Below are 25667 nucleotides of genomic sequence, written 5' to 3' on the forward strand. Positions count from 1 at the left end.
ACACCTTTAGCTAGTCAAAACTAGGGATGGTTTTTGACTGGATCCGAAGAAAATAGGCAGTTGGGAGTAGGATATGTCTTTTTTTTTTTGGGTTTTTTTTGTGTGTGTTTTATTTTTAATCAACTATTGGCCCCTTGAAACCTCAGATCATTTGGTTCTTCGGATTGTCAAAATTGTTTACACATTTTGGAAATCCCTCCAAATTTTGTACCTAAAAAAGTAATTTTGGTTGACTCTTTGCCAAGGCCTGCTTAAGTTAGAAATCTTTTTCCTTTTAAGGTCAGTGCAGTCGAGCATATCTCAGCATAGAAGAAACGTTAGATATTTTACGCCAGGTACTTCCTTGTGCCCAGTAAGACAGTATTGAGACTCATCCTAGATCTAAGGGTCTTGAACAGATTCCTAAATAAAAGGAAGAGTTCATGATGATTTCCATAGGCACCATTCTCCCTGTTTTAACTCAAGGTGACTGGCTATTTTATTTGAACCTCAAAAAGGTTTACACCCACATGGAGATATATTCAGGTCACAAAAAATGTTTCTGATTTGGGATAAGAGCATAAAACTTCCAATATTTGAACTTTCTTTTGGCCTAACTTCTGCTCTGATGAATTTTGTCTCCTGTCATTGCTCCCATTTTGGCAAATGGGTCAGAGGCTCCCTTCCTGCTGTGCCCCTGAATACTTCTGATGTTGCCTCTTGTTCAGCCCTTGGGACCTGGCCTCCCTGCAAGCTATGCTGCACAAATCTTCCATCTTTGCCAGCTCTTTGGCACGCAGGGCCCCAGCTCACAGCCTGGTGTGCCACTCACTGGTGGTCATGGCATTTTTACTCAAGCTAGAATTGCACGTATTTCCCTACCTGGAAGTTTAACTTATTGAAAGCACATCTCTGACCGGGACAAGAAAAAGAGTGCATCATCTAAATGTTGCATTGACTAGGGTTCGTTATCAGCTTTCTCAAGTCATGTCTGAACCATTTAGTGCAAATAGTTTATAGGGGCTCTGCTAGACATAATACAGTCCAAATTCTGTCTTCAAGAAAATATAACACAAGACATTGCGATCCCACAAAGGAAGATAATTCAGAGTTAGCTGCCATTGGCTTCTTCCATGCTGAGAATGCTAAGCCTCTTGGTTGTAATAATTTAATTCTCTTATGGCACCCTCTCCATATAAGACAAATCTAATGGAACAAAGTCTTAATGGATTCAGACTACCCAGCACCTGCAGGACTGCAATCTGGTTATAGAAGAGCTAAGAAGCTGTTTTTCTCCTAGGGCAAGCAGGATGGTAGCCCTCATACATGGGTGACATCGTCCGATGGAGCCCGGCACAGAAAACCTAAGTTTGACTGGCACACTGAGTATGCCCAGCATGTCACTATTCACTCATCCATGCAGGGTTCCTCTTCAGTCTCCTCTTTTTCCATGGAGCGGTCATCTCGCGATTGTGGAGCTCATGCTCTAGTTTTTTTTGGAAGGCTTTCTTTTCCTGTGCCGGGTCCCTCTCCATTCCCCCGGCTTAGTTAGATAGTGGCATAGCAAGTTTTCTTCGTTCTGTGTGGTCAGTTCCTGGTAGTGTTTACTTTTGGGATCTGCCGGTCATCGACCACTTGCCAGGTCGTCTTTTATGGGGTTGTCGGGTTTTCGTCGGTGCCCCCAGTGCTCTCGGATCATGTCCCTCACGGATCCACACAAGGTGTGTATCCTTTGCCTGACAGCATTGCACAACGCTTGGGGGTGTCGTTTTTGTGGCCAGATGACCCCCAAAGGCTGGTGTGCCAGCCTGGGTAAAATGGAGAAGCTCTTCGGGTCAAAGAAATCCAAACCCTCAACTTGGGTAATACCTCAGAGTCTTCTTCCGATGACTCCAGTCTGAGCCGTCTCCTCTGGAGGAACAGCATCAGTCCACACCTGAGGTCTTAACTTTTGCTGGGTTCATGCGGGCCTTGGCAGAAACCATTCTATTCCAATTGCTAACGGAAGAGGATGCCAGACACAAAATGCTGGAGGTTCTCCAGTTTGTGATGCTGCAAAATAGGTGGTGGCCTTTCCCATCCACAAGATCTTTAAGGAGCTGCTACTTCAGATTTGGGAACACCACATCTCTGTGCCTCTAGTGAATAGGAAGCCTGATGCGATTTGCTTGGTCCATCATGCTTTCGGGTTTGAGAAACGTCAACTTCCACACCAGTCAGTTGTGGTGGAGTCTTCCCTTAAGAATGCCAAGCGTTCTCGCACCTATGCCTCAGCCCCTCCAGGACGGGAACACAGGTTCTGGATGCCCTGGGTAGGAAGATGTTTCAGGGCGCCACGCTGATCGCCTGTATCGCCTCTTATCAGCTGTACATGATGCAATATTCTTAAAATCTCTGGAAGCAGATCTAGGACCTGTCTGAGTGCCTGCCCCAGCAGCAGCAGGATGCTTTTTTAATGGTCGTACAGCAGGTCCTTGAATGTGGCAAACATGAGGTGCGCTCCACCTTTGATGTGTTTGAGATGGCGGCAAGGGTAGCAGCCACGGGAATTGGTGCCCATAGAATGGCCTGGCTTCGAGCTTCTGATCTCCGGCCAGAGGTGCAGGAGAAGCTCGCGGACCAGCTGTTTACTGGCGATTAAACTCTTTGGTGACAAGGTGAAGGGATGCTGTGGCTCAGCTGAAGGATCACCATGAGACACTGCAACATCTTTCTGCCAGTACATGTGACCCGCCATCTTCGGCCAGGAAGTCCTCTCGGCAAGGCCCGAGAAGGTCCTTTTATCACCAGAGGAAATACTATCCTCCTGCCTCTTGCACCCGTTCCCAGTACATGAGTTCTAGGGGCTGCCCTAGATAACAGCGGATCCCCAGACCTCAGTCAGTGATCCAGACAAACCCCGCTATGGGATTTTGACTGGCTGCGAGGGAGCATCAGCCAGCCGTCCATGCCTGGTGACGCCAGACCCTCCAGTCAGTGGCCGGCTGCAGTTCTTTGTGGACCATTGGCCCAGTGTCAATTTGGACCAGTGGGTTCTATCCATCATTCATCAAGGGTATCTGCTGAACTTCCTGGGTGTCCTGTAGGACTCTCCCCATTCCCCTTTTGGCATCTGACCTCATAATAGGAAATATTTTTGACTGAGCTCTCTGCCCTCATAATGGCCAGGACAGTTAAGGCCATTCTGCTGCAGGGGCAGGGGTTCTACTTCCGATCTTTTCTTATTCCAAAGATAATTGGGAAACTCCATCCTATTCTGGACTTGAGAGCCTTGAACAAGTTTCTAAAAAGAGAAAAATTCAAGATGGTCTCTCTGGGCACCCTGATTCCCCTCCTGCAAAGTGGGGACTGGCTTTGCTCCCTCAATTTAAGACTCGTATGCCCACATCGAGATTTTCCATGGTCAAAGGAGGTTTATCGTGGGCAAGCGCCATTTTCAGTACAGGGTGTTGCCCTTCGGCCTCGCCTCGGCCCCACGTGTCTTCACCAAGTATCTGGCCGTAGTGGGTGCGCACCTCCGTAGACTAGGAGTGCAGATGTTTCCCTTCCTGGAGGATTGGCTGGTAAAAAGCAGCACTCAGGAGGGAGCACTATGATCCCCTGTGCTTGACCTTTCGGGTGTTGGAATGCCTGGGATTTGTCAACTACCCAAAGTCCCAACTTGTTCTGTCACCTCAGTTGAGCTGCATTGGTGCCTGGTTGGACACTGCTCAAGCCAGAGCTTTTCTTCCCTGCGATTGGGCACTCGTGCTGGCGTCCCTTGCGGGAGTGGTCCAACAGAGCTGGCAGGTCTCTGCTCATTGCATGCTGTGGCTCCTGGGTCACATGGCTGCAACAGATCATGTTACCCCCTTTGCTTGCTTACATATGCACAGAGCTCAATGGACCTTGTGGTCCCAGTGGCAGCAGGCCACCCAGGACCTCCATGTTCACATCCAAGGTTATCCGCCTCTCTGGGACTCCTTGTCATGGTGGGAGAGTCTGCCCAATTTGGAGCAGGGGGTCCATTTTCCATCTCCCCCCTTCCCAGATTGTGCTCACTACAGATGCATCCACCCTGGGGTGGGGTGCCCATGTGGGCATACCCAGGGTCTACGGTCTGCCCAGGAAACACAGTGTCAAATCAACTTCCTGGAGCTCCGCTTGATCGGATACGTGCTCTGGGCATTCAGAGATCAGCTGACCAACAAAACTGTCCAGAATCCAGACTGGCAATGTGCTATGTCAACAGGCAGGGAGGTACAAGGTTGTTCCTCCTTTGTCAGGAAGCAGTTCAGATTTGGTCATGGGCTCTGTCCCAGGGAATGGTGCTCTGAGCAATGTATCTAGCTGGGACGGACAATATATGGTGGCAGACAGGCTGGGTCTCGACTTCCGACCCCACGAATGGTCCCTGAATCAGGAGGTAGCAGATCGGATCTTCCGTCTCTGAGGCACCCTGGACGTGGATTTCTTTGCATCCCCCTACAACAGGAAGGTGGACCAGTTCTGCTCCCTGTACAGGGGGGACAGGAAGCCAGCCTCTGATGCCTTTCCCACCACTGGGGCAAGGGCCTTCTGAACACTTATCCTCCGCTTCCTCTGGTGACAGAGACTCTCCTGAAGCTCCAACAGGATGGGGGGACCATGATCCTCATAGCCCCTCATTGGCTGAGGCAGATCTGGCTCCCGCTCCTGCGGGATCTTTCCCTCTAGGAATCATTCAGTCTGGGGACTTCCCCAGACCTCATCGCACAGGATCAGGGCAGGCTGCAGCATCCTAACCTCAGGGCCTTGTCCCTAATGGCCTGGATGTTGAAAGGTTAATTCTACAGCCCCTCGACCTGTCGGATGAGGTGTCTCGGGTCCTGGTGGCTTTCAGGAAGCCTTCCGCTAGGACGTCTTATGGCCTGAAGTGGAGGAGGTTTTCCATGTGGTGTGAGCACCACGGCTTGGACCTGTTCTGCTCCACACTGAAACTGCTTGACTACCTCCTGCACCTTTCAGATGCTGGCTTAAAGACCAATTCTGTTGGGGTGCACCTGTATGCTATCTGTGCCTACCACCAGGGTGTGGATGGTTCGCCCATCTCTGTGTAGCCCAGAATGGGTTGCTTTATGCAGGGTCTACCAGAGGGAGTGTGTCTTGGAAAACCCACTTCCAACACTCCTCTTCCAACTACAAACCACCAATCCTCTAACCCATCCATATGCTCACCCATCTACCCTCCTTAGCTAAGGTCACTTTGTCTAGTGTGCTTTTTCAGTTTTATGCACACAAATCATACGTATGCTACTCATATTAGGGCTGCTTGGTGCACTTGTTACTCATGTGTGCACATTTTTATTAGCGGTTTTTTTTTTTTTTTTTAATCTCCTCATGTATTTGCATACCATTAGCTTACTGCACTGGATGTTAACTTGTTGTTCAGCACGTGAATAAAGAAATGTGTGCTAAAATTTAGCGTACAGTTTTTACTCATATTTTATTACTTTGGCCCTTGAGTTTGCTGTTTAATATTTTAATTTTGTGTGTAGTGCCAAATGATTTTCCTTAACATTCATGAGTATTTATTAATAATTATGTGTAAAAAAAAATTTCCAAAGAGCCTTTAAACTGGGCCAGTTTTATATTCATAACTGCCATTTGAGATGGATTAGTTAATATATGCTACAGCATTAACTGAATTTTATTCAAAATAACAGCAATGTCTAATACATAGTAGATAAATGCTCTCCATATATATGGTACTCTTATCTCAAAATACCATATCATCTACACTCTAATTATCTAGATGAGCATATATGATATTTACTATCGATGACTGACCTGTTTTTACATAAAATCTCATTTGTGTAGAATAAACTTTATTTTGATTTTCTTCACTTCTGATCCTTCTCTATTGAAACCCCCTTTATCAGGTAAGTATTCTCTACTCCCCTTATAGAAAGTCACAAACAGGTCTTCTTTTTAGAGTAACAAAGCTATGCAAATTAATCAATTTCTTATACGAAGTGCATGCAAATATATTTGATAAATATCCATTGAAAACTGCTTATTGGTGGCCCTCGAGGACTGGAGTTGGAAACTTCTAACTTGTACATCTCCTTGGCTAGTGGAATAGAATGACTAGCTTTTTAAAACAGGCAAAATGAGAGTAGTGATAATTTATTTTGCTGCTGTTAGCATGCTTTCTTTCTCTTTGTGTATAGGAGAAAAGGTAATGAAAGCAGATAACATTTTTATGCTTTTGGAGTTATTTCTGTTTTATTTCTATTGACATTATTCTGATTCTGAATAACTTTTTTGTGAAATTGGTTCACTCACTTCAGTTCTCCATGTTTATTCTCTTGGCCTTAGTAGTTATTGTTCTCTTTTAAATTGCTTGGATGATGATCCAGAGTAAAGGCAAATTCCAGATGAATACCATGCCACATAAAGAAACCTGACTAATCAGGAATGGCAAACTCTGATACTGGAGTCCTGCAAACGGTCTGTTGCCTGGAATAACCACATTTTGCAAATTAACCTGGATCTTGGATCAAATGCATACAATTGTACTTCATGAATGTTCATTGGGTAAATCCTGAACAAAGAATCTATTTGTAGTACTCGGACTGAAGATCGCCATTTCTGTGATAGGCAAAATTTGATGGGTCATGAGGTATGGCCCTCTGAACTTTAAACTCCCAGCAGGCAATGGTGATTTTCTGCCAGGTCACAGACCTAGAGCCTTTATGAACTTACTTCCTTTTCTCTTTTACAGCTGAAGTGCAAGGTGGAGGCTTCGACCTGGTACCTTTTTTTTTTTGTTTAAGAAAATTGTCACTGCCTACAAGTATTGATGTCCAGATTACACCACAATATTTTTCCTTTCTGAAGTGGGTTTTTAATGCTCAAAGATGTTTTTCTAGCAGATTTTGCTCCCATTAGTTTCATAATACTGATTAACTGATGTTATAGAATAGATATATAAAAAGTGAGAACATTAACTGCTGAGAAAAAGTAAAGAAATTGTTACGTGCCTTTAATTGTATGATCTAATCTTACAGTAAGTAAGCTGAACTTAATGGAATCTCCTATTGCTTGTCCTAATTTGGTTTAAATCTTACCGTGTTCTAATGTAATGTAAACTTTAACACATGAGCATATTTAACATATTACCACAAAAATGAATTTTCTAACATTTTTCTACAAATGGTTTAGGAGTTCCTTCAGAAGTTGACAGCTACCACAGCCTTTTCCCTTTAGAACCACTGCCACCACCTAATCGGATACAGAAATCAAGCAACTTTGGGTACTCCACATCATGCTATAAAGCTGTAAATAGCAAAGACGATTTGCCATATTGCCTTCGAAGGATACATGGTGAGAAAATTTTAAGCCCCTTTCTAAACTTCAGTCCGGCATATGCTTAAGTCAATCTAAAACATTTGCATTTGAAACATAAATGTTAAGCCAAAGTTTTTAAAATAAAATAATTTTCCTTCGATAAGCAGCCCTGAATTAGCCATAACATGTAAGTGATCTCATCTGGCAGCACCAAATAGACTCATCTCTCCTAGCTAGTAGAGTTTTTAGCCCTATTGAGCATGTGTGGGAATTCCTGCGCAGGCTTTGCCTTGTGAGCCTCCATAGTCTTTTTTTTCGTCTGAGTACAGCAAGCATAACTACTCCATCTCTTTCTGATTTTTTTTCTTCAATTTTTCAAATTTTTCTTAATGTTGTGTCTTCATAGTCTCCTTGCTATTTCAGTAGCACCTCAAACAGCACTTTTAAGAACTACAAAAAAAATATATAAAAAAGTTAGAACACTTGCCTCCTCATGATATCTGTCAAAAAGAAGGCCACAGTTTAGAGGATTCAAGAACTGTATCTGCGGCAAGGTAATATCCGTTACAGATAGACACAAACTTTGCTATTGTTGCCTAGATCTGGACCACAATCAGACTGTTATAATTGTGGACGATGTCCCTGCGAACTCAACGTGCCAGAGCTTATAAAATGGAGGAACTATGTAAGTCTCTTAGAAGTGGCAGTTTGTCCTCCTCCCACAGTGCAACATCGACTTCTTTGCATGATAAAATGTTGAGCAGGAGCTCCTCAAAAACTCCCCCTTCAGGAAGGCAGGCTAAGTACTCAGGATTGAATAGTTTGGACCGTCCTGCATTGAAGAAGAAGCAGAGACACTCAGCGGAGCCGATGGAATAACCAGCATGGAAGAAGATAACATAAGAACATAAGATATGCCATACTGGGTCAGACCAAGGGTCCATCAAGCCCAGTGTCCTGTCTCCAATAGTGGCCAATCCAAATCACTAGTAACTAGCAAGTACCCAAACAAACATTAAACAAATCCCATGCTACTAATGCCGCAACAAGCAGTGGCTAATCTCTGTTGATTAATAGTAGTTTATAGACTTCTCCCTCAGGAACTTATCCAAACCTTTTTTTAAACCCAGCTACACTAGCTGCCTTAACCACATTGTGCATTGAGTGGAAAAGAATGTTCTCTTATTTGTTTTAAATGTGCTACTTGCTAACTTCATGGAGTGCCCCCTAGTCCTTGTATTATCTGAAAGAGTAAATAACATATTCCATTTACCTGTTCAAGTCCTTTCATGATTTTGTAGACCTCTGTCATATCCCTCCTCAGCTGTCTCTTTTCAAGCTGAACAGCCCTAATCTCTTTAGCCTTTCCTCACAGGGTAGCTATTCCATGCCCTTTTATCATTTTTATTGCCCTTCTCTGTACTTTCTTCAGTGCAACTGTATCAATTTTGAGATGCAGCAACCAGAATTGCACATAGTATTCAAGGTGCAATCTAACCATTGAGAGATACCGAGGCATTATGACATTCTCTGTTTTGTCATTCCCTTCCTAATAATTCCTAACATTATTTGCTTTTTTGACCACCACAGCATACTGAGCCAACGATTTCAATGTAATATCAACTATGATGCCCAGATCTTTTTCCTGAGTGGTAACTTCTAAAATGGAATCTAACATCATGTAGTTGCATCAAGGGTTATTTTTCACTATATACATCACCTTGCACTTGTCCACATATTTCATCTGCCATATTGATGCCCAATCTTCCAATCTTGTAAGGTCCTCCTGCAATTTATCACAATCTGCTTCTGATTTAACTACTCTGAATACTTTTGTCTCATCTATAACCTTACTTATCATACTCCTTTCCAGATCATTTATAAATATATTAAAAAGCACTGGTCCAAGTACAGATCCTTGAGGCACTCCACAGTTTACCTTTTCTCACTGTGAATACAGACCAATGTAATCCTGTCTTCTAACCAGTTTGCAATCCACAAAAGGACATTGTCTCCTATCCCATGACTTTTTAGTTTTCTTAAAATCCTCTCATGAGGAACATTGTCAAACGCCTTCTGAAAATCTAAATGCACCACATCACCAGTTAACCTTTATCCACATGCTTATTCACCCCTTCAAAAAATGTAGCAGATTTGCGAGGCAAGACTTCCCTTGGATAAATCCATGTTGGCTGTGCCCCATTAAATCATATCTATCTATATGTTCTGTGATTTTAATCTTTATAATAGTTTCCACAATTTTTCTCAGTACTGAAGACAGGCTCTCTGGTCTATAGTTTCCTGGATCATTTTTAGATCCCATTTTATATATCGGGGTTACTTTGACCACCTTCCAGTTTTCAGATACAATGGTGAAATATAAATCTTAAGTATATTCACTACTTCGAGACCCAAATCAAGTAATCTCTCCCAAAAACTTGCATCCTATCTCATTACAACTCAGCTCTATGTAAGGTGTCCCAGATCAGAACAAAGTGATAGGGCTCTAACACTACCAAGGTGGTTAGTGGAAGGTTTATACTTACTGATGCCAGATCCTATGAGTTCCCTGGCACCGCTGATTTCTACTAGAGCTCCAGTTCAATTATTACAGAGTCCATAAGAAGGGCAAGTGACTATACTAGTTTTGGAAGACTTAATATAGTCATTGCACAGTAGCAAGTTGGAATCTGTTTAGTGTTTGTGATTTTGATCAGGTACTTGTGATCTGGATTGGCCACTATTGAAAACAGGATACTTGGCTTGATGGGCCCCTTGGTCTGACCCAGTATGGCAATTCTTTTGTTCTTTGTTTCACTGCCTACTCAAGATCAGAGGACACATCAGCCACTCAACTAAAAAAACAGAGCTGGTGAAAAATTTCCTTAGCTCTTTGGCTAAAGAAATAAAGCATTCCAGTCTCTCGCAGGTATTTCCAGCATACTCCCTCGAGATGGAGTTCCAGTTTCCCCTATTCAGGTGAACACAACATCAGAATATCCGTTAAGAGATTCATCCCCACTACATTCTCTTGCCATTCAGAGAATAAGGCACAATGACTGTTCCCCTCTGAGATAACCAAGGGACACCCCTGAATTACAATCTTCATTATTGGGTCCATGCTGTTAGGCTCAGAAGAAGGGCTGACAGCAATACCCTCTGACCCACCTCTGGAGCCTCCAGAGCATTCCTGTCTTCCTGAAGACCTTTCTTATTCAAAGTTTTGGTTAAGCTGGGTAGAGCTCTAGAAGTTAATGTACACAAAGGTAAAGATCCTAATGTATAGACTTTGGTTTTCTCAAGTCTTTAGACACACCAGCAGAACCAGCAGCTATACTGATTCACAGTAATCCTACAACAGTTACAGATGAGAATGCGGGAAAATCCCATTTCCTATGCCCCAGTAGCGAGAAAGCTAGAACTTTAAATATATGGTACAGAAATACCCAGGTTTGGGATTTGTCCAACTACCTCATTAATCTGTTGCCATTGATCTGTCCCAAAAAGAACAAAGAACACAATTTTTTCTAATACACCACCAGGGAAGAATCCCAGGATGCTTGACAGTTTGGAAAGAGTTTTTCAGAGCTCCTTATTAAATGCACAGATTTCTTTCCACCAATTCTACTTAGCAAAATATCTGCACAACTGTATACAAAAGGTGAAACCTTTACTTCAGCCTTCCGAAGGCAGAGAAATGATTATCTGCAGTTGCTTCTTCTGTGATTGATCTGTGAATCATTTGACTCTGTATCACATACTTCAACAGCTTCTGTTAGCGCCAGTGCTCTATACAACAGCATCTATGACAAACTGCAGTTAGTGCTGCTGGGTTCAAAAAAGGTTTGGATAAATTCTTGGAGGAGAAATCCATTAACTGCTATTAATCAAGTTTACTTAGGGAATAGCCACTGCTATTAATATCATCAACAGAATGGGATCTTCTTGGTGTTTGGGTAATTGCCAGGTTCTTGTGGCCTCGTTTGGCCTCTGTTAGAAACAGGATGCTGGGCTTGATGGACCCTTGGTCTGACCCAGCATGGCAATTTCTTATGTTCTTATGTCTAGACAACCTCTCAAGGAATGACAGTATTTTTGAAGAAGCATTTTTGTATAGCCTGTTTACCTGAAAGTCTACTCTCCATGATGAAGTCCAGTAAACGTTCCATGCTTATTCAGTAAATGCTCTGCTGCAATCATCAGCTTGGGACTCCCACATGTTATGGCTAATTCAGTCTTGTTTATCGATGGGTAAGCTTGCTTACTATAAATAGTGTTTTCCGTACATAGGATGAATTAGCCATTGTAATTACCCATCCTCCTTCCTGAAGAGTCGTCTATCTACATATACTTAGCACTAAAATTCACTGAGGTCACTGACGAGACAGCGCCTACGTGGGACTTCCACACATGCTCAGTACGGCTAAAAACTCTAATACTAGGTAGGAGAGATTAATCTATTTGGTGCTGCCAGATAAAGAAACTCACATTTTATGGCTAATTTATCCTACTATTTACAGAAAAGACCATACCCAATAAGCAAACTTGATTTATGCTAAAGAAAGAGAACAAGTTTTCACCTAGATAATAAAACAATGCTAGCTTTGAACAAAAATCATATGCTGTTTTATGTGTTTTTATGTTACTGGTACTGGGAAAACAATTGATCTGTATACATAGAAAAATTAACTTTTACTTTTATTTGGGGGATGGGGGAGTCATTGTAGCAGACTGTTAAATGTATAAAGCTACAAATACAATTAAATCCAACAAATCCAATTAAATATATTGTATTTCTCTGACAAGCATATGCAGTTGTCACACACAGGTCCTATGACTGTCATCTATCACTGCAGAAGATCTTTCCAGAGCTCTCCAGACATAACGCCCATCTTCTATAGACCAAGAAAACAAACCGGTAACCGATCCAATGTGGCTAGCAGCAAAGGATGACAATGTAGAATCGGAAAAAATGGACTTTATTGAACTTGCCCGACTCTGGCCGAGTTTCGCTCACATGAGCTGCCTCAGGGGCTATGATACATAAATAAAAACAATTAAAAGTACACACAAACATAAATAAATGTAAACCTATGATGTAAACACCACATAAAAATATAAAATCATATAAAATGATATAAATAGATAAAAATTACAAACACATTAATGAGAGTTCGTGTGTATGTGTAAAATGACATATACCATTATAACATAAGACAAATAAGTATCTAGAAAAACAGATGACATCGAAGATGTCTATATCATGGCAACAAACATAATGTGGGAAAAATCTAATACCATTAGATATCAGGAGTATAATACTGCAGATTTTCCAAATAGCCTACAGAAGTAAAAGAGGGAAGATAATCTAAAAAATATGGTTAGAGGATAATCACTAAAAAACGTGGTTAGAAGATAATCACTAAAAAAAACCACTAAATGTGTGGTAAAGATATATGTAAATATACCTAAAAAACATGACTAAAAAAAAAAAAAAAAAAGTGGATGGTTACAAAAATTGATAGGAATGACAATACCTTTTTGAACCAATGTAATTGGCTCTATGCAGTTTCAATGTAATTTTACATCAAGTTTGGACAGTCAGCATGCCCAGTGTTGGCGTATACAAAAAACAAGCACTTGTACTTCATAGATGGTTGTGCAAGCGGTGGTGATGCGATTCTTTTAAAACAAAATAATGAATAAAAATTAAATCCACAGTCATGGACATAGGTGTTAATATTCCAAAAAATGGCTCAAAAAACATCATGATTAAGTTATAAATCCTCCTATTATAATAACATGTAGGCTCATTAGTCTCACTGACCCATAAACAAACTCATGAATTTACCCTTATTCTGCAAAGATTAAAAAGTACAATCGCTGGTACGCACAACCATGAGTCATGCCTAACAAATATATAGTAATAAAACAAAACAACTGTAAATGACACCTTCAGACGGACCAGCATACAATCACTCACCACGCATGCAATCGTAACATAAATCATCTTTTATTTTCCGCGCCTCTCATTCACAAACTCAAGACAGTGCGTACACCTCTGGAGGAAAGAAACAAGAGGGAGATATATGGTATATAATGATATATGATATATGATATATATATATATATATATATATATATGATAAATGATATAATGATATATGATATATGATATATGGTATATATAATATAATTATATATGAGATATAATGGTATATGTCATTTTACACATACACACGAACTCTCATTAATGTGTTTGTAATTTTTATCTATTTATATCATTTTATATGATTTTATATTTTTATGTGGTGTTTACATCATAGGTTTACATTTATTTATGTTTGTGTGTACTTTTAATTGTTTTTATTTATGTATCATAGCCCCTGAGGCAGCTCATGTGAGCGAAACTCGGCCAGAGTCGGGCAAGTTCAATAAAGTCCATTTTTTCCGATTCTACATTGTCATCCTTTGCCATCTTCTATAGACTACATTGGCTACCAATTTGAAACCAGGATTAAACTTAAAATCCTTTGTTTTGTTTTCAAATGTGTGAACAAATAGGCCCTGGAGTATCTCATCCATCTTTTTGCCTTCTACACCCTAGCTGGAGAGCTCTGATCCTCACAAAAGGCTCTTCTTTCTACCCCACCCCATACCTGCCAAATTGAATTGCAGAAGATTGAAGAGCCATCAGCTGCTGTGCTCCCAAGATTTGAAATGAGTTTCCTTTAGCCTTCTGCCTGGAACCAATATCTTGTTTTCCAGAAGAAAGCCAAGGCATAGATATTTAACCAGGCCTTTCCCCAGCCAGCTCATTAGGAACATTAAAGTTGTCCTTACACCATATAATGCCACTCAGTGTTAACTATATTAAACTATGTTATAATTATTTAAGTCTTAATTTCTGTAGTCTGCTTTGAGACCAAACCTGGCAAAAAGCGGAATATCAAATGTACATAAATAAGTATATGGTAGTTTCCCTGCACCACCAGACTTTTAACTACTCAGTATTTTTTTCTTAGTCTATCAGAAGAGGATATTTCCTAGACCACTCTACAGCAGTGTTTTTTGCCACTGGCCTTTTCAACTTGGTTGTTAGCACTATTGCAGCTACATTTTCCTTCTTCCCAGTAACATCCTAGTCATGTTTTCAGTTTTTTGAAGTTAACTTTTTTTATGGTGCAATTCCATTAGGAAGTAGCTGATCTTTGCCATTAATCTGTATTCAGTGTCAGCCCAATCAGGACAACAACTGTTCTATTCAACACATTTTTTCTTTTGAGAATTTTTTTCATTTTGTGTCATCAATTTTCCTCACCATGTCTCAAAAGCAAATCAGTTGCTTTAGGAGCCAGAAGTGTTAATATATATCTCTCATGGATCATTATGTTTAGTGCTAAATGTGTAGGGATGCATTCTTCAAAAACATGAAATCCTCTAAAAGGGCTACCCATGAATTATCTCTAGCAGCATTTTGCATTCAGCTAGACGAGATGATTTTTAAATGGTTCGATTGGTACATCAGACATCCTGAATCGCATGGGTCAAGTGATCTTCCTTGGCTAACAACATAGTGGGTGCTAACCATGTCGATACTGGGATGATCCTCTGTGTTGGCACAGACACAGTGGATCATTGTGAAGAAATGTGACATTGCCCACCTCAGCCTCTATTCCTGTAAGCTTTTAATTAAATATGTACCATTTACACCTGCTGTGCTGAGCAAACCTATCCTTTCCTCAGTTTTTACAGGAATCTGAATTTGAGAGGTCTTTAGTCTCTGAGCCTGACTCATCTGTTTAGACTAGTGCTAAAGAGCTACTATCCAGACTTCTCTTCAGAAACCTCTCCACACAAGCTGCATAAAATTGTTTTCCTACAAAGGACATTTCCTTTGCCACTTTTGTGTAAATGATGGCAAAGACTGATTTTGACGTCTCAGGATAGCTCAGGGACCCTTTACTTGGTCTCCTGAACTACCTGTAGGCACTTAAGGAATTGGTGGCAATGCCTATTTCTGCAGGATACTCAGAATAGTATTTGAGAACATCCACACTCTATACTTCCTGTTTATAAGAAGATACACAGCTTCTAAGCAAGTCAGGAATTTTTCTTGTATCTCACTATACCATGATAGTCAGCCTGCTCTCAAAACATCCATAAATCTCTCCCCTCTTACCGTCCTTTTGAACCTGTCTCACCATTGGTGTGGATTTTTCTGCAGGTACTTCGTGGTTCCTCTCTGTCCATAAGAGTGGGGTCAGATTCATCTTAGACCTAAAGGACTTAAACACATTTCTAAAAAAGGAAAGGTTCAAGATTTCCATTCTCCCTCTTCTAAATTAAGGAAATAGGTAATGCTCTTTGGACCTCAGAGACTTACACAGGCATAGGGATACTTCCAAGTCAAAGGAGGTATCTGAGATTTGTGGTAGGATCACAACACTTCCAATATCATGTGCTACCATCTGCCTAGTTTTTGCCCTGGGGATTTTCACCAAATGTCTGATTCAGCATGTTACCAATATGTCATGACAAAGTGCACGTTACCCTACCTTTTCTGATCAGCTGATCAAGAGCACGTTTTGCATATGAGCGAGTAAATCAGTATAAATCGACATCCAAGCTTTCTGGTTACTAGATTTCATGATCAACATCACAAGTTCATCTCTGAGCCTGTCCTTCCAATTGGAGTTTATAGGGTCCCTTCTAGACACTATTCAAGCCAAGACCTATCTCCCTAATGACAGAGCCAAAAACATTGTGGCTGCAATATGGAAAATAATTCACAATCATCAAGGCAGTCTGGTCCACAATGAGAATGGTTGTAATGTTTCATGTTGCTTCCATGGCACATCTCTAGGAGACAAGCCTAATGAACCTTGAAGACTCATTGGGCTTGAGCCACACACAGACGTCATGATTGTATTGTGGTCATGTAAGAGTGAAAATACTGTCTTGGTGGCTTTCCCGTTCCAATTTGACCAAGGGTCTTTACTTTCAGATTTCTCCATATCAAATTACACTCAACAACTGATACATCTAAATTTGGCTCATGTAGAAGAGCTACACAAACAGAGCTTCTGGAAAAATCATTTCATACCAACTTACTTGAGATGAAGGCAGATCTAAATGCTCTAAGGGCCTTTAGGAATTAGGTAGTCAACAAAACTGTTCTCTTGCAGGTTATCAATCAGATAATCCATTTCTAACTGAGCAAGCAGAGAAGAACATAATCCCATTTCCTGTGCTGGGATGCTGGTCATGTGTGAAATTTAGGTATTCACTCAAGAAAGAACACTAAAAGCTGCATACCTAACAGAAGGAGAACATTTCTGGCAAATTATCAGTCATCACCTGCTGCACCTCCATGAATAGTTCCTGGATCAAGATACACAAATCAGACTTCCTTAAGTGGGGTCTGTGCAAGATGTCTGTTTACGACAATCTGAATAAGAGCACACCATCTTCTGCTCTAGGAGGAGATCAGAAAGCAGGCTAGTAGCAGATGCTGTCTCCTTTTATTGAGGGATACATCTTCTGTATCTTATATTGTAGTACCCCTGCTAGCTAAAACCTTGGTAAAACTCAGAAGAGAAAGAGGAACCATGAACCTCAAGGTACTGATTTAGCCATGAGACATGTGAATTCCTCTTTTTTCTTGGACATGAGGATTGGATGTTCTCCTAAGCTGACCATTCAGAGCCAAAGGTCATTACTTCATCTCAAATCCAGTCTCTCACCCTCACAGCCTTGTTGAGAGGGTTGTAATACGAACCCATGAACTCTGAGAAAATGTGTTAATTCCTTTTGGCTCCTAGAAAAGAATCCATCAGAATGTTACATGGCTTTAAATGGAGGAGGTTTGCTATTTGTTTTGAGGTCAGATCCTTAGATCCCTTTTCTTGCTTCAGACAAAAATATCTTGAATAGGTTGTACATCTGAGTCTGGTCTCAAACTAATTAGAATTCATCTGAACACAACTGGCACTTAGCCCTTTCTTGTAGAAGGAAACCCAATTTCTGCACATGATTTTTATTGTCCAGTGTATGTGAGGCTTATTTCAACTGAAGCCTTCCCTAAAACCTCATGCAGTATCTTTGGATGTCAGCATGATTCTATCAAACTGTTGAACGCCCATTTCAAGCCTATTTACTCTTTTGAGTTTAAGTACCGGACCTGGAAGTTGAATTTCTTGTGGTGGTTACTTCTCCATGAACATGCAGTGAACTGCCAGCCTTAATGGCTTAACCATTTTATACTAAGTTTCATCAAAATTCCTTAAGCAAAACAAGTTTTCACTTAAGATGGTGTCAGATTTGCATCTGAATGTGGTATAAATATATTGCAGCAAAGCTTCGTGGCAGGATCATAAATAAATTGAGTAGCCTTGTGATGGGTCCTAACATGATGGACTGGATTAAAAACCAATTGAATAAGACAATCGTGTATAATGATACATGGAGTTCACTCAGAATGAAGAAGAATGATTAATAGAATGCCTTTGGGATCTGTCCCAAGCATGGTTGTAATCAATATCTTTGTGTGTGATATTGCGAAGGATTTAGGGAAAGATTGCCTTTTTGCAGATGTCACTACGATCTACAACAGATTGGACACCTGTGAGGGAGGAGGCAGAAGAAGTGAGTTAAGAAACCTTGAGGCATGCATGATTAAGTACTTGATCAATTCTGGACACTGCACCTTCCAAAGGATATAAACCAGATGATATCGGTCCAGAGTGTGGCTACTAAAATAGTCTGTATTCTTCATTATAAAGCAGTGTTTCCCAATCTTTAGAAGCCCAAGGCAAACCTATTTTAACAAAAATGTGTGGCACACTACCCTCCATGGGGCGGGCAGTGTAGTTATGGAGAGGACTCATATAATCTAAAGAAGAGCTAGGGAAGCATTGAAAGATCCACCAGTTTCTTCTAAATTTTAAAACGGAGGAGGAGAGAGGACTGAGACACATGAACTTGTCACAATATACCAGTTTCCTCTATGTACAAGTGCTGGAGAAAAGAGAAGTCTAGAATGAAGCAGGCAGCCAGCTCGGTAAGTTAACTTCTCTGATGCATTTGGCTGCCAGAGTTCCTCCATTACTGCTGATCCCAACACTGTCACATCCAGTGTTCAGTGAACACTGTTTTACAGAGCTTGGGGATAAGACACAGGCTGAATGGACTCAAGCTCCAGAGGGGGAAGATGAGGTTCTGTGAGCACTACACACAGTGAGGCATGGCTATACATGCCTTGCATGCTGCACATTAATTACCACACTCCAGGACTTATGCTGAAGCTATGAAGAAGAGGCATACATAATTATACATTTTCTCAGAAAGGAGCTCTTACATGTTTCAGCTACCTCTAGTGACTTTTGACATGAAGTGCTGAGAGCAAAACCTAGGTGATGGTCTGAATCTGAGCTTCAGATAGTGGTGACTTGTGTGATGCACTTGATCAGGTTTGTGAAACATTGTTATAAAGCATATGGGGCAACTTAAAGTGGGATAGGGGAGATATGATAGAAGCATTTGAATATCATAAAGATCTCTTTTAACAGAAAGGAGATTATGGGTGAAAGGGGAAGACTAAGTAGTCTAAGGAAGTATTTCTTTGCAGAAAGAGTTGTGGATGCATGGAACAGCCTCCCAGAGGAAATGGTGGAGAAAAGGATAGCATATGAATTATTAAAAGAATGGGACAAACACATGGGATCTCTGAGGGAGTGGTAGGGATTATAGAGCTGAGCAGTTTATGTGGATGGGCAGACAAGATGGACCATATGATCATTTTCTGCTGCTATGTTTTTATGTCAGGTAAGTTTCAATGCAAAAAAGTGCATAATCATGCATGTGAGGTGCAGAAATCAGGGGAGGCAGTATATGATAGGGGTTGAGATGCTGATGTGCACTAACTAGGACAGAGACCTTCAGATGCTCATGTCTAATAATCTCAAAGTAATGAAACAGACTGATATGGAAGTGACAGGAACCAGAGAGATGCAAGGATACATAGATAATAAGCAGATAAAAAGGTTATGATGCCTCTTTACAGGACATTGAGACCTCCATATAGAATATTGTATGCCACTCTGGAGGCTGGCTAAAGATGATGCAGAGAGAAGCTAGCACAGTTGTCAGATTTTACACCAAAAGCCATATGAGATGAGACTTAAGGACTTAAATATGCGCACCCTTGAAGAGAAATGGTGAGAATATGATTAAAATATTTAAACATCTTAAAGGTGTAAAAAAATGCAAAAAAAAAAAACAAAACTTTTTCAGAGGAAAGAAAGTTCTAGAACAAGAGGTCACAGTATGCAGCTTCTGGGAGATGCTCTTTTTAGAAGAAATAAAGCTCTAGATCAAGGCTTCTAGGAGATGATCAGTAGCAAATTCAGAAAATATGTTTTCACAAAAAAGGTGGTAGCTGCATGAAATGGCCTCCCAGGTAAAGTGATGGAGACAAAAATGGTAATAGAATTCAAGAAAGCATAAGCACAGAGATCCTTAGTTGCAAAGAAGTGAAGGAAAAGTCAGAGATCAACTAGTACCTATAACGTTCCACCAGAAATTAAATTGAGTAGGCGAGCTGGACCTTCCACTCCTCCTCTGCCATCATATTATTTTTTCTCTGTTTCTGTCAGAGCCACACTGGCTGGTTATAGGGGAAGGCTCCTCTGGACTGGAGCAGAACTGGACTTGGGAACAGCTGGCGATGCGGGACCAGGCTTTGATAAGATCTTCTGCTTGACCAGCCACCTCCACCTTGGGTTGAGCCCATAGGTTCTGGTGGCTGACAGAAATTAAGCTGGCAGTTCACTGGAGACAAGGGTACAGGAGGACACCCACTAAGGCAGAGAAGCTACAAAGAAATATGAAACAGAAAGGTGCCCATAAACAATACAGACACACAAGGCAAGGAGTTGCCACAAACAGGACACAGAACATAGGTGACCATATTATCCCTATCTCATGGTCTATTACCTGATTCAACTAGAGATTCTAATGTCACCAATGAATTTGACCACTACCAGACATTTCCTGTAATTAATCAGACTTATGGTACATCTGACTCCAGAAATCTTCCTGCAGAAAACGCAGGCCCTGTCCGCCTTGGCTCCCACTGAAACTACCTCCGTCCTGGTTCTCATTGGCAGCTGGAACACTGATCTGAGGGAAACTCTAAATACACTTTCCCTGTCAAGGATCACTACCATTAGGAACCCCAGATCACTCTTTGGTACACGTCTGAGGTGACTGAACTAAAACAAGCAGGCAGAAGACTTGAGCGCTGCTGGCAAAAATCAAAATCCCAAGTAACTAAAAACACCTATAGAGAACATCAGACCACCTACCGTAAAGCCATACTAGAGGCCAAAAGAACCTTTTATTATATAACCATCTCTCAAGCAGCAAATTCACCAAGAGAACTTTTCTGCACAATCGTCAAACTCATTGGAATAGCAGTACCCATACCTTCATCCCTCCACACTGATGCCTACTGAACAAACTAGCAGAATTCTTTGCAAACAAAATCTCCAAACTCACAGCAAAGCTCAACACTAACAACAAGGTCCTCTCAAAGCAACCTAACCCAGATTCAACTATTCAGCCTCTCTCTTCCTCCTGACCCCTAACTCTTAATGAAGTGGACTCCATCCTTACATATCTCAAACCTACTTTTGGCTCATCAAACAGGTCAAAACTGGGCTTCTCACTCATATTCAGACCATCATCAACAGCTCACTGATAGAAGAGCACATACCAAAAACCCACTCTAGAAAAACCCAAAAAAACCTCACCTTGACCCAAGCAAACTCAGTAACTACCATCCGGTCCCCAGCCTCTCTTTCTTCAGTAAAGTCTAAGAAAAAGCAGACCTACAACAGCTAACAGAGCACCTCCACACCACAAACAAATTGGACACCCACCAGGCTGGCTTTAGACCCTTCCACAGTACTGAAACAGCCCTAATCTGCCTGGCTCATGATCTGCAACTTTACCTAGACTGTGGTCAGCAAGCCTTCCTTGTACTTCAGGACCTCTTGGCGGCATTTGACACAGTTGACCATGAGATCCTCATATTCTGCCTGGCAGAACTAGGAATCTCTGACATAGCTCTTGCCTAGTTCAGGTCTTTCCTCCAGGACTGCACTCAGACCATCTTCCTAGGCCAGGCCTTCTCCCTTTCCCACCCTCTGCCATATGGTGTACCCTAAGGCGCCATTCTTTTCCCCCTTCTGTTCAACATTTATATGGCCCCATTGGGTGAGCTAATCAGGTCTTGCAATATCCCTCTACTCATCTATGCAAATGACATTCAACTCCTCTGCACTCTAGGTGTCTACCCTGTCCGAGCCATCCAGAACCTAAATACCTGCCTTATGAGCATTGCTGATTGGTTACACCGCAACAAACTGAAACAACCCACAAAAAACAGAAGTACTTTGGATAGGTAAATCAGATCATCCTCCAGCATCAACTAAGGTACCCTTGGAAGGATCTGTGATACCATACAACCACCAAATCCGGAGGTTGGGTTTCATACTTGATTCCAAGCTCACCATGAAATATCAGATAAGATCTGTTGCCAAGACTGCCTTTTTCCACTTTTGCCAACCTTGACATCTCCATCCATTCCTTGATGTACCTGCCTATGCTACCATCATTCAAGCCTATGCCATCTCCTGTCTAGACTACTGAAATTCCTTCTATGTGGGCCTTCTAAAAAAAAACTTACCCACTGTTTGCAGCTCATCCAGAGTGCTACAGCACGAACCCTGCTCAGTGCCAGTAAATTTGATCTAGTGACTCCATTTCTTAAGTCTCTTCACTGGCTGCTGATTGTCCTGCACCTCATCATTAAAGTGTGCTGGTCCTGTCCTATAAAGCTGTCAAAGACCAGGCCCCATGCTATATGACCAATTGAATTTTCTTGCACAAATCACTACGCACCTTACTAAATACTCACCTGATAGTGCTGGCCTCCATGGAAATCTGGCTCATCAGCAAAAGGAAAAGAACCTTCACTAGCTCAGTCCCAGCCCTCTGGAATTCCCTGCCACTAGCCATCAGATGCTCTCTGGACTTTCTGACCTTCACAAAAAAAACTGAAAACCTGGCTATTCACTGAGGCCTTCGTGTCTTAGGGGAGATGTGTTTCCCTAGCATGCACGACCAACTCTATGCATATGTGTTGTTGCCATATTTACAGTTTGTCAGGCTGTTGTTCTGAATGCCAAATTTGACCGTGCTTGTGCATGCATGCCATTTGCTGCTTTATCTACTGTTCTACTAGGTTACGTTATGCTGAAATTGATTGATCGTACTATGTAGTCATTGCTGCTGACTTGTTTATTGTATCCTTTCCACTGTTACTGTTTTTCTTGCAAAACTCATTGACTTTGCTCTTGATTTATTGCTTGTTTACTCTGTAACATGCTCTGATCTCGTGTGCTGGAAAAGCATTTAATAAATAAATGATATTGATGATGATGATGATGATGAGGCCAGAACACAGGGCCTCATCAAGGAGCTAAACAGAATAGGGAAGCACAAACAAACAAGACCATTATACTGGGGCCACACTGAGAACAAAAGACAAAGCAACAGAAACGCAACAAGGCTAAGGATTACAGCAAGGTAGAATTAGAATCGCCATAATATAGAATGTGGGAAACTCCAAGCCACAAAGTAGACAGTGGTAAGAATGTTTTCAAGATGAGCAAGGCTAAACATGTTTTGGGAAGTATTTTGGGGGCCATTCATATTGAATAAGGGAAATATTAGAGATATCAAACTTCTGAATTTATAATCATGAGTATTTTTTTCCCCCCAAGAGAAATTTTAACCAAGCTTAATGTAAAAATTCCCCCAACTCTGGGTTGTTAAAGATTACAATTTGAAGGAAAAAATCTCTATATTCTCAATTTAGTACAATTCAATAAGTGATACCATTTCATAACTCCAAAAGACAGTATTTGAGCGTCTCCTTTAGAAAAGACCTTCAAGTCATCAGGTTCGATAAATAAAAGTAAAAGTACTTCGATAAATAAAAGTATTTCTTCCGAACTCCAAAATGTTGTATCCAGTACTCTCCTACAGAAGAGAATCGTTCACCTTACAACACTGTCTGGACTTTTGTGTAAAACACCTACATCAGGGAAATCTTGCAAACTTCATTGTCTTTCAGTCATTCTTATAACATTCTTTTCTCAGCCAGGTGGCATTTGACACATTGGTTTGCATGAGAGCCAAGTCCACCCAACTTTTTGTGTGTTTCAGTCTCAACAGGTCAGTCAGGCCTTGCAGTCTGTAACTGGTTAGCAGACTGCATTTCTAACCTTAGAAGGGCATGGCAAGGCCCATGCTGTAACCCTCTCTTCTCCCGCCCAAACACACACACAACGCCCCACACACATTCACCCCCCATTTACTCCCCCATACCTACAGTCTTCAGATACATACACGTACATGCACAACCCTATACCCATGCATGTATACCAAACAAAAACAACCTCCCCAGACAGATACCCCTTCTAATAATCTGTTAGAAAGCATTCCTGAAGCCATGCCTCTGCATGCTTGTTGATTTGTTTTGTCTATCTTGTTCTATGTTAGATAAATAAAAAGATAAAAATAAAAAAAAGACACAACTGGAGATTTCCTTCACAAAAAATCTCTTCCTGTTTGTCTCCTAGCATCTATTTTTCTTGTCTTTACCTTTTTTTTTTCTTTTAAGACAGTCATTAGCTAGGGAGTCCCATGTGTGTGACTCTGTTGCATTTGTTTATCATCAGAGAAAGCAAAATTGCTTCCCTGTAATAGTTGTTCTCTGATGACAGCACTGTAAAAAGCCACACAGCCAGCCCACCACTTCTTGAAGACTTGTTCTCTATAACTTTTCGTTTAAGCTTAGCTAACTGTTAAACTAAAAGTTTACATGTCCACTAATGCATAGTAATATAACAGAAGATAATTACAAAGACCAGTTGGCTAATCCAGCCTGCCCAACCATTCCAGTCTACATTGATAAGAGTGAATCCCAACTAAAAATGTTTGACTGTCTGCAGGCTATCACGTTTTATCCTAGGTAGATGAGCACACAAGTTCCCATACTTAATCCAAAACCCAGCTTCCCCTTATATCTTCCTTTACATTTCTGCCCTCCCCCAGCCCATATCTTTAACACCAAGTTGTGTAATAATCTAAACATCTACCAAGACTAGTGAGGCTGTTGCCTGAACATCCAGCTGCCTAAATCCCGTAACCTTGCTGGATGGTACCCTGCCATCATCAACTGCTATCATAAACTCTGTTGCTATCTAGGGAGTTGTAGCTAGCTGGTTCCAACTCAGCTAGTCTTTGGTCTGTGGTGTTGCTAGGTTGTAATTTCCTTATCTTTTCCTTGAATTCTCCTTATAATCTTATTCAGTGATAATAGGCTGGCATTGACCTAGTTGAGTACTGGGGAATTAAAGCCTGCTGATTCTAACCTGGCTTTTCTGTGGCCTGTGGTGGTGTTAAGTTGTGCTTCCCTTGTCTTCCACTTATTTTCTTTTTGTTTGCCTGGTATTTTCCATCTGCTGCTTTGAGCTTCTAACTCAATTGGAATGAGGGCTCGGTTCGACACAATCAGCCTTCAATCATAACTACCCAGGGGTGTTATATCCCTCCTCTCATCTCACTTAGTCATTGCAGTGACAGTTATCAACCAGCAGCTATGCTCCAGAGTTCTGTCCAGGACCCTGCAATCAAAGGCCCTAAGTTTGGTCACTGGATGTTACTGGGCAATGGCAGAAACTCCATTCCCACCTTCCACCCCACCAGGTTCTGTAAATGTTTCCTTTACACCATCCCCAGCTATCCTGCCGAGTAGAGTCCGTTCCTGGAAATTGAACCCAAGACCTCCACCTGGCATTTAACAGCACTTCTTCCGAGCCACTTGACCAAACCTTTATTTTCTTACTATCACCTTGCTGGAAACGTAAAATAATGTATGTGCCTAGAAAGGTTTCCGAGAAAGCTCTGGAAGGATTCTTCGTACCAGTACAAGATGGAGTGACATGACCCATATGTGTGACTTATAGGGATGTGAATCGTTTTTTGATGATTTAAAATATCGTCCGATATTTTTTAAATTGTCAAAAATCGTTAGAGTGCGATACAATAGAAATTCCCCCGATTTATCATGAAAAAATCGTTAATCGGGATAGTGTCCACTAAAGGGAGTTACTTGGGGGGAGGGTGGGAAAACCGGCACACCAAAACAACCCCTAAACCCACCCGACCCTTTAAAACTAATCCCTTACCTTCCCCCACCCTCCCAAACCCCCCAAAAACTTTTTACATGTACCTGGTGGTTC

At 41.4% G+C, this 25667-nt stretch overlaps 1 protein-coding gene across 1 annotated transcript in view; it reads left to right on the plus strand.

Annotated features, from left to right (window-relative positions):
• The window catches only part of PAN3 (poly(A) specific ribonuclease subunit PAN3), a 315850-nt gene that overhangs the window by 146990 nt on the left and 143193 nt on the right, over positions 1-25667 (plus strand). Inside the window, exon 9 of the mRNA XM_029602606.1 lies at positions 7165-7326. Coding sequence (XP_029458466.1) covers positions 7165-7326 — 162 coding nt within the window. The remainder of the gene's footprint in view (positions 1-7164; positions 7327-25667) is intronic.

The sequence above is a fragment of the Rhinatrema bivittatum genome, chromosome 5 (genome assembly GCF_901001135.1).
Source record: "Rhinatrema bivittatum chromosome 5, aRhiBiv1.1, whole genome shotgun sequence".
Classification (NCBI taxonomy): domain Eukaryota; kingdom Metazoa; phylum Chordata; class Amphibia; order Gymnophiona; family Rhinatrematidae; genus Rhinatrema; species Rhinatrema bivittatum.